General features: G+C 37.8%; 1 protein-coding gene across 2 annotated transcripts in view; it reads right to left on the minus strand.

Annotated features, from left to right (window-relative positions):
* Positions 1 to 3722: 3722 nt before the first annotated feature.
* The window catches only part of Dpp4 (dipeptidyl peptidase 4), a 74888-nt gene continuing 64235 nt past the window's right edge, over positions 3723 to 14375 (minus strand). For both annotated transcript variants that reach the window (XM_004835859.4, XM_013076119.3), the window contains exons 24-26: positions 6712 to 6784; positions 6373 to 6446; positions 3723 to 4851 (exon numbers count right to left, since the gene is read on the minus strand). In XM_004835859.4, the coding sequence (XP_004835916.1) occupies positions 4750 to 4851; positions 6373 to 6446; positions 6712 to 6784 (249 nt within the window). In that variant the 3' untranslated portion in view covers positions 3723 to 4749. The remainder of the gene's footprint in view (positions 4852 to 6372; positions 6447 to 6711; positions 6785 to 14375) is intronic.

The following is a 14375-nucleotide window of genomic DNA, read 5'->3' on the forward strand; positions in this document are numbered from 1 at the left end:
TTTCTTGTATCTAGTTCTTTCCCTTTGGTCTGTGTGGAGTCATAGGTTTCTGTAATGTGACATGTTTCTTCCATTTGTTCATAAGCTCTTCCAAGGTAGCAATTTTTTTTTTTTTTTTTTGTACCGGGGATCGAACTCCAGTCCTTGAGCTTGCGCAGCAGGTGGCGAAGAAACCACTGAGCTAAATCCCCGGCCCCTAAGTAGCAATATTTTACCCGCCCTCCAGAGCCCAGTTCTGTACTCTCCTGTTTACTCAGCCAGAAAAAGCTGTCGACAGAATCATAAGTAAAATATATCGGAAAATGCTAGTGGTTGGTTTGTTAAGAATGATTAAAGGTCCAAAGAGGGTTCTTATTGTTATGTCAGTAACAATGCTTGTTGAGCAACTTCACATGTCCAGAATCTGAGAGCATGAAAGCCTAAAGCAAGAACCTGTGCAGTCTATGGAAACATCAAGATGGGAGAAGCAGCTAAATAACTATGATCCAGAGGAAAGAAATGTGAAAGGAGGGTACCAGGCATTGTATATATGTATATCATCTCAGCAGTGCAACAGTTCTGTGAGGTACGTACATTTATACTTTTTCAAAGGCACTGGAAATAAAAAAGGCTAAATAACACCCTTGAAATATTTCCCACTAGTTAGTGATAGCACTGATAATGTAACCCTAGCTCATCCATCTGACCTTGGCTGCAAGGCACTGTGTCTCTAGAAGGAGGTGAGACAGGACTGCTTTCCTCCTTACTAGGGTGTCCATTCTGGCCCATGAAACCAGAATCAGGTTAAGATGAGTGATACTTTTTCTCAGTATGTTAAATTTTCTTTATCACCCATTTCTTCATGATTAACTTTAGAAATGAAACCTACCCAGTACCAATGAAATCTTTGTTTTTTCTCATGACTCAGACTTGACTTTGGATAGAAGGAATTTAAAGTACTACAGTTGATCATAGTAATCCTCAGATTCCACATCTAAGGATTTAACCAATTGCAGATAAAAACATTTGGGAAAAAATGCATCTGGATGCAACATATACAAATATTTTTCTTGAATTATTTTCTTAATATATAACAAATAACATTTACATTTAATTAGGTATTATTAGCAATCTGAAGATGATTTAAAATAAATAGGAGGATATACCTAGGTTATATGTAAATGCTATGCCATTTTATTCAAATATTCCTGGATTTTAGTACCTATATCTGTCAGAGGATCAGGAACAAATCCCCTATGAATACCTAGAGATGGCTGTAATTAAGGGCTTTGGTTGTTGAATCATCATACTTCTCACAGTATTGACACTTGCTTTTTAAGTAATTGGACAAACTTGTAGAATTGGCTCAGATGGAAAGGTTATGTAGATTAAGAACTTTGAGTTTGTTGAAGTTGAAAGATTGTAAGTGCCAGAAAAGTTATCCTTCTCGACAGCAGTAAGTTATCTCTCTTATTATTAATTCAAATTCTTGTGATTAAATGTTAATATTATCACAGAAAAGTGACATGCAGAAAGATCATAAACTTCTACTGAGCATAGCATAGGTCTTATTAATACCATGCCCTGAGCTTTTCTTACTGAGTAGTGAGTGATGTTACGCATTATACCACAATTTGTCTCTCATACTCAATCATCTGTATCCCAGAGATGTCCTGAATATGTATTCTAGGTCACTCAAGATGTATGCAAAAAGATTTCTGGACCTGCAAAAATAACTGACTGTCACAAAGTTGGCACAACAAAATTTTCTTACCTTATGAAAAAAGCTATGCTTGTGTTGGGGTATATTTTTCATTTAGAATTTATTGAATCTTAAATATTGTACAAATCTAGTCATATAAATCAGTGTTCTCACATCAACTTGGAGCAAAAGCAGCAAATGTCAAGAGGTGGAACTGATAGCCTGTGAATAAGAAAGGAAACAAAATATCCAGAATGACATACAGCCTGATGCGATCACTGATCTTTACACTAGTGGCTCTGAGTCATCAAGAATGTGTTGGCTTATGTTCTGTGCCTTCTATTTAGGAAAGCATGAAGATACCTAAGTATTTTTAGCAAGGTGTCCAAGAAAAATGTTTAAAAATAATTTAAAAAGTGATTTCTGAAAATCTTGATAGAAGGCTGGAGATGTAGCTCAGTAGTAAAGTGTGTGACTAGCAAGACCCTAGGTTCAATCCCCAGCATGGCAAAAGATAAAAAATAGAAAAAATTAAAATAATAATAGGGACTTAAAAATCTTGTATCAATTGTTTTGAGATGTGAATCATTTCTCCCTTTGATTAGCACATGTGCCCCCGGTGGCACACCCTAACAGGTTGTTTTTGAAGGGAGTCTTTGCCATCCCTGGGCCCATAGAGGCTGGAACTGTCATCAGAGGCAAATCTACACCTCTTAGTGGTATGGGTGTTTCCTGTATATTTCAAAATGACCCTCAGGTTAAGTTTTTCTCCAATTTATCTATCAATTTCCTTGGCTCATTTTCCAGTAAGCTAATTTAAAACTATTACTAGAGAGTAAAAGTTGCCCTGTGAGGTCAAATACAAAAATACTTTGTATGTATTCATATCATTCCCATTTATAATCCCAATTTCCTGAAAAATATGTGCCATTCCAGAAAGAACTTTTAGTATGCTTAAAAATGAAATAATGAGTTTATAATGACATTGTACAAATATTATACACAATTAGACTTTGATGTTATTAATAAATATCTAACTTATTGTGCAATATCCAGTTTCAATGAAGATGAAAGGATAATTTCCATTTAATTTGCTTTTATGACTATTAATGCTGTCTGGGATATAAATGTATATTATTGCTGTTCCATGAAAAGAACTCTGAAAAGATTGGTTCAGCTACTCACAGTGACTGAGCTATATTAAGAAACACAATTATAATTAGAAGCCCACAGGTTTGAACGTCAGTTTATGGTTACAGTGGATGAGTATGACTTGAGAGTTAGTGAAGTTGAAATGACTCAATGGTGTGCTCTGAAAATATAATTAAAGCTGGGTTTCACAATGCTCTGTCCATTCCTGTGTTCCTGTGGATGACTCAGTAATCTCATGTTGAATTAACAGAATTTTTCCATTTCTTCCATTTTTAGATTTTTATGCTCTAGCTCACCCTATCTATATATCCTTGTGTAGCAAATGGTCTAAAGCCAAGTTTAAATTCATAAAGTAAATTTTATTTTAAATGAGGCTATTTTGTAAATAATTGAAACAAAAATCATGTTTTCTCAGTATTAAACATTGCTAGGTCAAATTCAGCATCTGAAATCAATGCTTTCATTATTATAGCTATGTCAACCAAAAATAATTGGTCAAACACTTAAGTGATTAACTTGACTTTTATTTTAACTTCTACTGAGCCATCAGAATTACCAAGATGGTATTATTGGTATTATTTGTTCTTATAGTACAAACCTCATCAAAATTCCCTAGAATATAATTATAAACTATGTATTACATAAATGACCAAAATTATTTTAAGTTCATTTCTCAAAAGCTATGTGTATTTATAACATAAATTTTATATGTATTAGACGAAATCCTTATGAACTGCTCAACAAATTTTTATGAATCTAATATTTTTTAAAAATGTTAAACTCCATGTTTACAAGGTAGTTGGGATTTCTAACAAAATAAACAAGAGCCTTTCTGGACAAATGTATCCATATCTCAGTGTGGTTTAGCTCTGATTCAAGACACAACTCATTGAAAAATGAAGGCACATTTATTAAATGATCTGGAGAAATCTCATGGTATGTAAATGGGAATAATAATATACAACAATATAGTTTGTTTTTCATTTAAAAAATGAATCCAAAGAAGTTAAAATATTTTTTAATTAAGATGCTCAAAGAAGTGCAATAAAAATTGACTCAAGAACTCCTTCAAGTTAGAATTTGTGATACAAATATTTTCACCTTTTAACAGGGCAAGCTGATGTGTTCACATCTCAGTTCCAAGCTTCCTCTTTTCACTAGGAAACATCACTACTTTTAAAAGCACATTTACAATGCTTTTCCATCACCCTTGCTGTGTTTTTGTAGCACCTATAGCCATAACTGGCACCTGGGGGTCTTATATTGCTGGCAGTTCCCTTCGAATTTCTTTGGAGTCTATTCAACTGCTGTGGTTTTACTTAGAAGTCAGTGCTTTGCATATATGATTTCCTGAGACTGTTTGAATAGTCTTTCTCAGAAAACTGTGCCAGTCTGGCTGTGAACAGCTCTTCTCTGAAGGGAGCTGACAGTAGCCTGGTTGGGTTGGTATGCTTGGACTGGGGTTCCTAACCATGCCCTGCCATCTCCTCTCCTTATTTCTTCTTCTCTTGTCCCTGCCCTAGTGACATCATTGCCCATATCTTGTCATCTCTTTAAAGAAGAGAACAAGATTTGGACTAGTCTAGTTAGAAAAATTAAAATGCTGCCTAGGGAACCTATGCAAAGCTCTCTTAAAAATAATTTATATTTGGTGTTTCAGAAGCCGCCATGGAAATGATTTTAAATGATAAATAAAAGCAGAGTGGATAATCCAAATTTCTGTAAAGTAATAATTTGTTGTGAAGACAAAAGTCCCTACTTATGATTATAAGTATGAAATCTGGGGACAAAGGTGACCTTAAGTTTCTTGATTTGAGAATATTTTTAAGATCATCATCCTTGCAGAGCAGCTTTAAGAAAATGAGAACAAAAAAATTTTTTTTAGTAAGCTAGATATGGTGTACTGTTTTGAGGTGCTAAGGTACAGAGAAGCACTGCTTTATGAAATGGCTCATGTGGGTATATATATGCTGGTGGGCTGTGCTGCTTGCAATTCCATGGTCTTCATCAGTATACCACTAGAGAGAGGAAGAAAAAGGTTAGAATTAGGGAATCAGCTATCTTTTAATAAATTCACGTGATCTCTCATGAGCATACACTGAATAAAACAGGGAATTTTAATTCCTGAAATAGTTTAGGAACTGAAACGTGCCCAAAGAGGGTGTCTAATTTTTCCCCAGAGCTTTTTCAAAGCATATTGTTCTGTCCTGTAGAAGTCTCTAATCATCTTTTACAGGTGCTTAGAAAATCCACTGTACATTTGGCTTTACTGAATAGTTCTTTAAGCATATGTACATTCTAATTGAAACACACAAATCAACTTTCAAATTTGACTCAAAGGACACTTAGGACCACACCAATTATAAAGTGTTAAATTTCTCTCCACTTTAATAAGATAAACTATATAAAAATAAATGAATTTTTAGAAGCATTTTTTCTGAGAATGTATCACTGAACTGGAAAAACTGTTTAAATATTACAGCTATATATTTAGCATAAGTAAAGTCAAAAGTCAAATGTATTATTTGTAAACACTTATATTTTACACTGGGATGTAAAAAATCTGTATGTTTGACATCTATGTAGGCATTTATGACCTGAGGCAAAAATTTACCAATGCATAACTTATTAAATAATTGAGAAGTCATTGCTAGGCAAACATACATTAATGGAGAAAAATTAACTTTTAAAAATCGCTTAATATATTATATATTTTTGCTTTTAATAGGGGAAGAACAAACTTAACCTCTTATAAGAATCTGGCCCAAAATATATGAGTTTTTCTCTGTATTAAATAACTGTCTCCTTCCAATATCATTGGCACTATTTGAACTGAACACAGAGAAAATCATGTGTGTAAGGGTAGGGAAAAGCAGGCTTTTCTGCTAAAACAGACAAGGAAGCTTCATTTTTACACTAAAATATTCAGTACACACACATATACATGTATATACATAACATACATATGTTTTTCTTTTTAATCTGAAAATTTCTGAAAAAGAAAATGAATTTGAGTAAATATCCAGAAATATTCTCTGTACAGGAAACCATTGCTCTAGCCATTCCTGACTTTGTTGCCTGTGGTTTTTTAACGAACGATAATATAACAATTGTAAAAACTGAACCATGCCGATTATTAATATCCCCCTGTTGTCAGAATGGTTAGTAATGCATACTAGATGGAAATGGATTTTCATGTTTGAGCTGAGCTATTATCATGCTGGTTTCACTTTAGAATTACTCTGCCACACATTTACTGTATAAATGACTACTTCTGAATCAAAATAGAGAGCTTGAACAACCACATGAATAGGAGAGCAACGTTTTGATATTCCAAGGACATGCAATATTGTGCTTCTCAACTCCAAACTTGCTAATATTATTGAACATCAATTTATGTAAGACTCAAGGGATATCACTTCTCCAGCAAGTTCTTTCAGTCCCTGCCTTTTGGGACTTCTATAGGAACAGATAGCCCTTAAAGAAGAAACTAGACCCCACTAGCCACTTTGTTCCCATTGCACAAAGTTTTGCTATACCATTGCCTGGAAATCGACTCCAGCATCCACCAGCGCTTTGGTGATCTGAGCTGATTGCTGAAAGTGAACATTATCTGCAGGGAGAGAAAGGAAACATCAAGTAGCTCATAGCCTCTTCATTTTTCTGATACCAAAGGGTGGGAAAGGCATAAGAAGAAAGGGACTGTTGGAAGTTCTAGGACTCAGCCTCCCATTTAGCCCAAGACAAGTGAGTTGTGGAAAGCAACACTGTTTTATTGAAGTAAATGTAACAGTCTTGCCCCTCATGCTTTTGTTTTGTCAGTAGTGAAATTGCAAACCTGTCTGTGATACTAAAAAGTCTAATTAACTGAAACTCACCATCTGCTGTTCCATGAATAAGGAGGTACTCAACTTGTTTAAAATTTTCAGCTCTGCTCATGACTGTTGAATTCTGGAATTGGGAAAAAGAATGTCATTATTCAGAAAAGGATCTGCCATAAACTGATTTTTCACTTCAGTTTACAAAATAAAATGTTTTCAGCTGGGGCCCCCTTTGATACAAAATATAGCAAACCGATATTCAAGCAAATGCTGTCTCAATGCATGGCAGAATGCACAGCATGCCCTGTGCCTGGGAGACAAGACTGGAAAGGGAGGATGCCACATCTTCCCTGTACACACAGGAAGAGGGCAGCTGACACCCAGGCTGCATGCAAAACCCCCTTGAGTCCCATATCCCAGATTGGCTGTGTCCTATGCATTAGTGCAGGGCCGAGTCTCATATTAGCAATATATGTTCCATGGGCTTTTGCTGTAGTTCAGCCAAAAAGTGTATTACCATGGCAACCATGTGTCACATGGTGCCATACATGCTACATTTCAAAGAGCCTGTACATAGCATTTGCAACTAAACATACTCTGCAATATGTCATGTGAACTTTGGTCCACATTGCTAGGTTCTCAATGAAAAGTAAATATTACCTCTATGGGAACAGATGTTTAAAACCTAGGCAAATGTAACACATGAGAGGTGAAAGAGGTGGAAAAGATTAAGGGTGGCCTTAGAAAATCAGTGGGTTCTTATTGGCTATGTTATTCTGTATATTGGAGAGAATGCTGCTATTAGATAAAGTCATTACCAAACCAGGGAATAGGACAAAAATTAAAAGGTCAGATTTTTGAAGCTACTTCCATGACCTGAGTCAGAAAATCTGGAATGGGGTTAGGGATCTTGAGTTTGAAAAAGCCTTTGTATACATAGAACTAGGCATCTGGTTTTAATTTGAGGCTATTTACAAAGTTGGGATGAAAGTAAAAATGTCAGATAGAGAGGAGACTGAGAGGTCCTATAATGGGATGGGCAGAGGAAGAGGCAATAGCCTGATTTTAAAAGCAGCAAGCTGGTCCTGCAGCACCTAGGTAAAATTTAATAATAGCCAAGGTTTGTATATTATAGATATGTTTTGATGGAAATCCTGCTCAGAGTATTTGCAATCTGTTTTCAGGTTCAGTGTCAGTGAGCTATGCAACTGGAGACATGTCCCACTTTGAGCCTTGATTGCTACGAAATGGTAATATGAATGACTCCTCTCACACCCTCACATAAATAGGAAGCAAGAGACAGGGTAGAAGTATTTTTTAAGGTTAAATTGTTGACAATGTTGTAAGACGTCTGTGGCAGTTTTTCTGGAAAAAAGAGATTCTGCCCACAACTTTTAGGGCAGTTATCCAAATATTTCAGTTGACTGAGGCTCCCAAAATCACCTCATCCTGATAAGCTAAAAACAAATGCCCTCTCACTTCTGTGCACTCTCACTTTCCTGACCTAATTCCATCTTCATTCAAACTGAGAATTAATTCATGAACTTTCAGAATAAACTTATGACTCATTAAAAGTCATACTTTAATTTTGAGCAACTTTTCATCTGATAGGCTACCAATAAGCCTATTGTATATGAATCCATCCATCCATTCATCCATCTATCTATCTGTTCATTTTCTTAACCTAATCAATATTTATTTATATCTCACTGAACAATAAGATCATAAGAAAAAGGATTTGTCTATATTGTTCATTCCTCTAATCTTATCACAGTGCTAATATTTATCAATGAAATGACTAAATGAAATTATTAAGCACTTGCACTGTTCATGATATTTGGTCCTAGTTTTGTAGTGGCAAGTGGAAATTGCTAAGGGAGGCAAAATAAAATATTCTCATTCAGAAATTTAAAGAGGTATGTTTGGCCCACTTTCAATCTAAAATATCATGACATTAGTAACACTGAGCATTACTCTGTGCCTCTGTGTTAAGCATCATGAGGAGTTATAAAAGCACTGTTACATCTAGGCTTCACAACATTTGCGTGAAACAGGTCTATACCCACCCTGTGTTATAGATGGAAATGGTGAGACTCAGAGGGTAAGTAACTTGTACCAGGATCCATCTGTGGGTCAGAACCCCTCTTACTTCTTACATATATGTTGCACTTCATCTCTTCTAAAATTCCAAGCTGCTGGGGATTTGTCTTCCAGAAAAGGAACAGTGTGAAATAAAATGTTAATGCACTGTTCTGGAACTTGAAGTATACAATAATAGCTGGTACTCTAGCTCCTGGGCACATATCATGCCTTCTCACACTAAGTAACTGGGACAAGGATTGGTCTGGAGAGCCCTGTGAGATTTGGGAGGCATGTTTTCTGACTGTGCAGGTGAAGTATAGCCTAATGTGGCAGTAGAATTCTGAGGAATTTTCTGCCCTTCAGAGAGGAAAGGGTTAAAATAAGTGTTCCCAAAAGACACTGTCATGCACTATTCAAAGCCAGAGACAGCAATGACTGAAGCTTGAAGAGTGAAAGTGAACATTAATATTCCGAGTTGCAGGATCAAGAGCCCCTTTAGAGTCCTCTGTGGTAATCTTTTTTGCTAGTCATGTTCCTCCTACCTTGTTTCTCCCTGAGTTAAATCCAGCTCTGTGCTCACAGAAAACAGTCAACTTTAACACCCAGACCTGACCCAGATACACAACTTCACCTCACCTCACCTCCAGCAACCTCACGGGCTTGCCTTGCTTGCCAGCATGAACAGCAAAAGCTGCTCCTACAACCTCCCAGTGCCATGAAACTGAGAAATGTCATTGAAACATAGAGTAATAGTTAGAAGACATATAAATACGCAGGACAGTTAGCAAGGAATGTGATAACTACTGGAGTTTGGACCAAAACAGTTTCTGGCTGCCTTTTTTTTTTCTTAAATGGAGTGAATACAGGCTGAAAGAAGACAATTTTTATAAACAAGTAAAACCCTGAGCCTAAGATAAATGTTGTGATGTACACACTGTAGCTGTGATGAACTAGACATGGTGAGAAATGCAACATACTGAGAAAAAGACGAAAACTGTGATAAAAGTGTCATGATGCAAATTGTTTTACATTAACAATATTACACTACAAAGAAAGAAAGACAAATACTTTAATGCAGCAAGAGAAAAATAAAACAAAAGCTTCCCCTGCAACTGCAAGATAAGTGTGCCATTTCAAATACACACTCCCCCTGTCACCAGGAGAAACCTCCACAGAAGACCTTTTGGTGAGAGGGAGGCAGGCAACTTGGAGACCCACACCCACTTTAAGGCAAGAACATGTTTTTTTTCCCCCCAGAAAAATGCAGCTATGTCACTTTGCCTCTGGAACCACTGACTGATCATTCCCTACTAAACTATGTCTCCTAGCCTCTCAATTATGTCTTTACAGTCCACTTAATGGCACATGTTAAGTTTTGAAGATAAAGCACAATCCAGTGAAAGAAATGCATGTATTCATTTAAGGTATGATTAATGATTGGGAAAAAATTAATTGTGCTGTTTTAATCCATACAAATAGGATAACCCCTTTGCCTATCCATGCAAACAGAAATAAAAAAGGAAACGGATGACTAAGTTAGAAGCTGAATAGTCTGTCACCAACTACTAAAAAGGAAGCTCAGAGTGATAAATGGGCAAGGATGCAATGGTGGTGCAGTTGGCACTCTCCTGAGGCTAGAAACTTCCGGAGAACCCCGCTGCCAGCAACAGCCTGGCAAAGAGAAGTGGGAAGGATTGGTCCAGTGGCAGTGCCGATTCCACAGCATCTCTGTGAGGAGCTTTTCCTTCAATCCTCAAGAAGAACCATCTGTAGCTGCTAGTTGGATCATGCTGGTTCCTCAGTTACCTTCCAACAAGTAAATCTTTGTATTTTTGAAATAAAAGAGCTGGTAAGAGTAGAGAAGTACTGTGGAAAACAGAAATTATACAAATTTTAAGCTAACCCTTGTGCCATCCAGGAGCCATAAGAACAGTTTGCTTCCTGAAGATAATGATGATGGCAGCTGCCATGTTCTGAATGGTTACTGCATGGTGGGCATGGGCATCTGGTATAATCATTTTCATAACCCTTTGAGGGAGGTCTGATTATTCCCATCATCCAGATGAGAAAACTGAGGATCAGAGAGGTTTAAGTGACCTCCTGAAGCTCATATTCAGGTAAGTGGAGGAAATTGTTTGAGTGTAGGTCTTTCTAACTCCAAAGCCCATGTCTGTAACCATCATGTTCTGGTAACCCTTGACATCACAACCAAACAACTCATCACTATTCTCAGGCTCTCGTAGAAAGAGAAAGTGGGCACTGGGTGTAATAGACATAAAAGTCAGCAATTCAGTAAGATACTATCTTGGGTTTACTGGTTTATACATATATTCTCCTATTTGCAATCAATGGCACATAAATAATATTAAGTGATGTCACTTTGGGAGGCAACATTTATGCCATGACAGAGGCCACAGAAAATGCTTAAGAAAAAAATGAATCCCACCCACTGCATCAGATGTGGTCCTTGTTTATGTCTATCGACAACTGCACCCATGTGGTGCCAGGGAAAGAGCTCCCATCAACTCCAGACAGGGGGCTCTACCTCAGGCCTCACAGGCAACACTGGCTTCTTTAAAGATCACACAGCAGTCAACATTTTATCAGCACTCCACAAACAAGTTAAGGTTTGGCTTAAATCTGAAGGTCTCTCTCCCTTTGGCATATTCTGGGATAATAGAACAAATGTCAAATCAGTACAAGATGGCATATTTACAAAATTGCACCCTGTTTTGCATAACCTAACGATGCAGCAGTTCTTAAGGATTGAACATTTCAAATCTGCTAGCAGAAGACTGCCAAATCTATGACTGTTTCATACACTTGCCAAAAGCCTATCAAATTCTGAGCAAAATGCAAAATAAATCTCCTCTACAAGTTAAATCAGCCCTTCTGTGTGTTCCAGGCTGCCCTCTTCTCTTGGCAGCAAGACTCAGAACTGGGGCCCCACTTCTCTTGCTCTTGATCTCACACTTGCCTCTGTATTCACAAATGCCTTTGCTCCCCAGTCTTATGTCCTGCCTTATTGGTCACCATTTGACCTGTTCTTCCCACCACCCCTCTTCTGTGTTATCCCTTGGTTCACTGGACCTGCCTTACAAATTCCCAGGAACACATTCTGCCTGCTACTCATCTGTCTCCTCTGCTGCTCTGCCTCCCCACTCTGCATAACCTATGGAGAGCATCTCGCTTCTCCTGCCAGACTTCCCTCTTCTTTCTCTACTGGATTCCCACAGTGCCCTCTCCCTTTCCTAACCCTCAACATCTACATTTTACTGAACATTTTTGTGCCTCAGTTTCTGTGTCAGGAAAATGGAGATAAGTAGAATATTATCTTAGAGGATTTGGTGGGAGAATTGAAACTGACAATTCATGTAAAGAGCTTAGAATAATGTCCACGTAATAATAGACACATGTAATAAATGAATGCAAAACAATAAATGAAATGAGTGAAACTCTAACTTTTTGGCCTTTCCTCCTCCTACCTGCTCCAACATAGAGAATGTGTGGGGCTCCACCGTTACAATTTGTAAACTGTTTGTCTTTTTCGTGCATAGTAGCCTCTTTGTCATATGTATGTTTTATTAACTAACTTTCCCATCCTCATCTTGGATTTTTCCACATGTAAGGAATAAATTTATGAACAATTAAAACACCAGGCACCTTGAGCAGGTAAATGAGTCTACTAGATGCTAATATTTTTCAAAGGTTTGAGCAGAGACTATGATTGACCTTTTGAGAGACCATTCATCAATGCTCATCAGGAACCCACTCATTTAGGAATAGCTATACTTGTTGTTTGCTTATTACCAGTTGTTGCGAAGGTCACCACACTGGATATCTGATTCTTTTGCTCAAATCTGTCACCATTTCTGCTTGCTATAGAACAGAATGACTGCAAAACATATGTGTCCATAGACCTTCACAGCTCATTAGCTCAGATTTGTTCACTGCCTCCCACTTTGCCCATTTAGAGCATCTGGGACAAGCTCTTTGAGTTTTAAGGAGATGAATGCCTTCTTGCCTCTTTGACTTCCTTGCATCCCTTAAAAGTGCTCCTGCTTTGCTATTTGGAGTAGGTGAGTGATGATCTTCTAAAAGAGTCTTATGAGTCATTGCTGGTTCACTGCATTGGTTTAAGCCTTAATCCCATGATCTCCTAATGTATATGGCAACTTTGGAAGAACAGAGAAGGGTTCCCCCTCTGCTGGGATGCAGCCCCATGGATGCACACCTCAGCAAGTGCAGTGCAGAGCAGCTTTCAGCAGGGCACAAAACTCTACACGTGGCATTGCTGCCTGTTGCATTCATCTATACAAATGGCTTCTCTAATTCCCTCTCCTCAGTAAAGTAGGACCCGTATTTCACACAGTATGCTTCTCTGTGTGATGTGGCTTTCTCCCAATCCTTCCAAATCTAGGTGATTAATAATCTAATAAAGAATCCTTTTCTCATTTGAGTTTTATTTAAAAATTGCATTCTTTTCCAAAGGCTACAATTCTGGCTACTATATCAATGGATTTTTTTTAAAGCTGAGAACATGGATAAAAATCAAGTCTTTATTTACTGCTTACTTTGGTATTTCTAATCTTCAGTATATTGAAAAGAGTTGCAGTCCAGATTTAACTGGAAATTCTTTTGAAAATATTTCCTTCTTCTGACCCACAGAAATGCACTGGTTGGTAAAAGCCTCTAAGGTATTATTTTCTTTGTCTTTTCAAGGAAGGAAAGAAGAAGAGAGGGAAGGAGGGAGGGAGGGACAAAGACAGAGAAAGGACAGATAGAGGCAGAGACAGAGAAAAAAGCAACCTGGGAAAGAAAAGTAAAAGATGGGGTCCAGAGGGGCAGCTGGGGCCTTGGAGGAAAATAGAATCTTTGAATGTATTCTTGCCAGAGACAAAAGCACAGGCTCATTTAAAAAACAAAGGAGGGCAGCTTTATTCTAAAGCCTGCTGTGCACCAAAAATAGGCATTTAGATTCAGTTCTCCACAATCCCAGGAAGCAACTAACCACGGTGGAGACAATTCTGTTAATACATTAGCCTCACTTTCTTCTGCCCACCTTAACTACCACCCTCCCAGATAATTCCTCTGAGTAACACATTGGGAACCTTTAGCTTCCTGGTACTGGCAGTTTTAATGTGTCCATTGCCAGCAATGAATTCTGTGCCAAGAAAACCCGACTCCTGGCGTGGAAGGATTAAACAGTCCTCGGGTGCCATCTGTGCAGTGAAGTGAAAGAGTGACTTTGTGCACCCAATGTGCGTGTGTTGCCATTGGCAGTAGGAAGTGACTTCTATTTACATGACTACCTCATGTGGCGAACACCTAAGGGGAGAGATGAAAATGGCCACCACAGTGGGGGCAGAGTTGGGGAAGAGGGGGGTTGGTGTGGGAAAGAGGAGCCCATAGAAAAGGCTGGAGAAAGATGCAGATTGAAATGGCAGATTAGAACTAATTATCCTATACAGTTCTATAGAGAGGGCTGGTTAAGAAGAGATAAGCGGCGTGTTGATGTTCTTTGAGGAAGTAAGGCAAGTGCCACACACTTTCTTATACCTCAGGGTTTGAACTTGACCTTGTGCTTCAGGATTCAATGGCTCTTGAGAATATGGTTTTAAAATTTTTCTTTATTTTTA

This window comes from Heterocephalus glaber, unplaced genomic scaffold, assembly GCF_053883595.1.
Source record: "Heterocephalus glaber isolate CG9 unplaced genomic scaffold, H.glaber_assembly_v1.0 deba00000347, whole genome shotgun sequence".
Classification (NCBI taxonomy): domain Eukaryota; kingdom Metazoa; phylum Chordata; class Mammalia; order Rodentia; family Bathyergidae; genus Heterocephalus; species Heterocephalus glaber.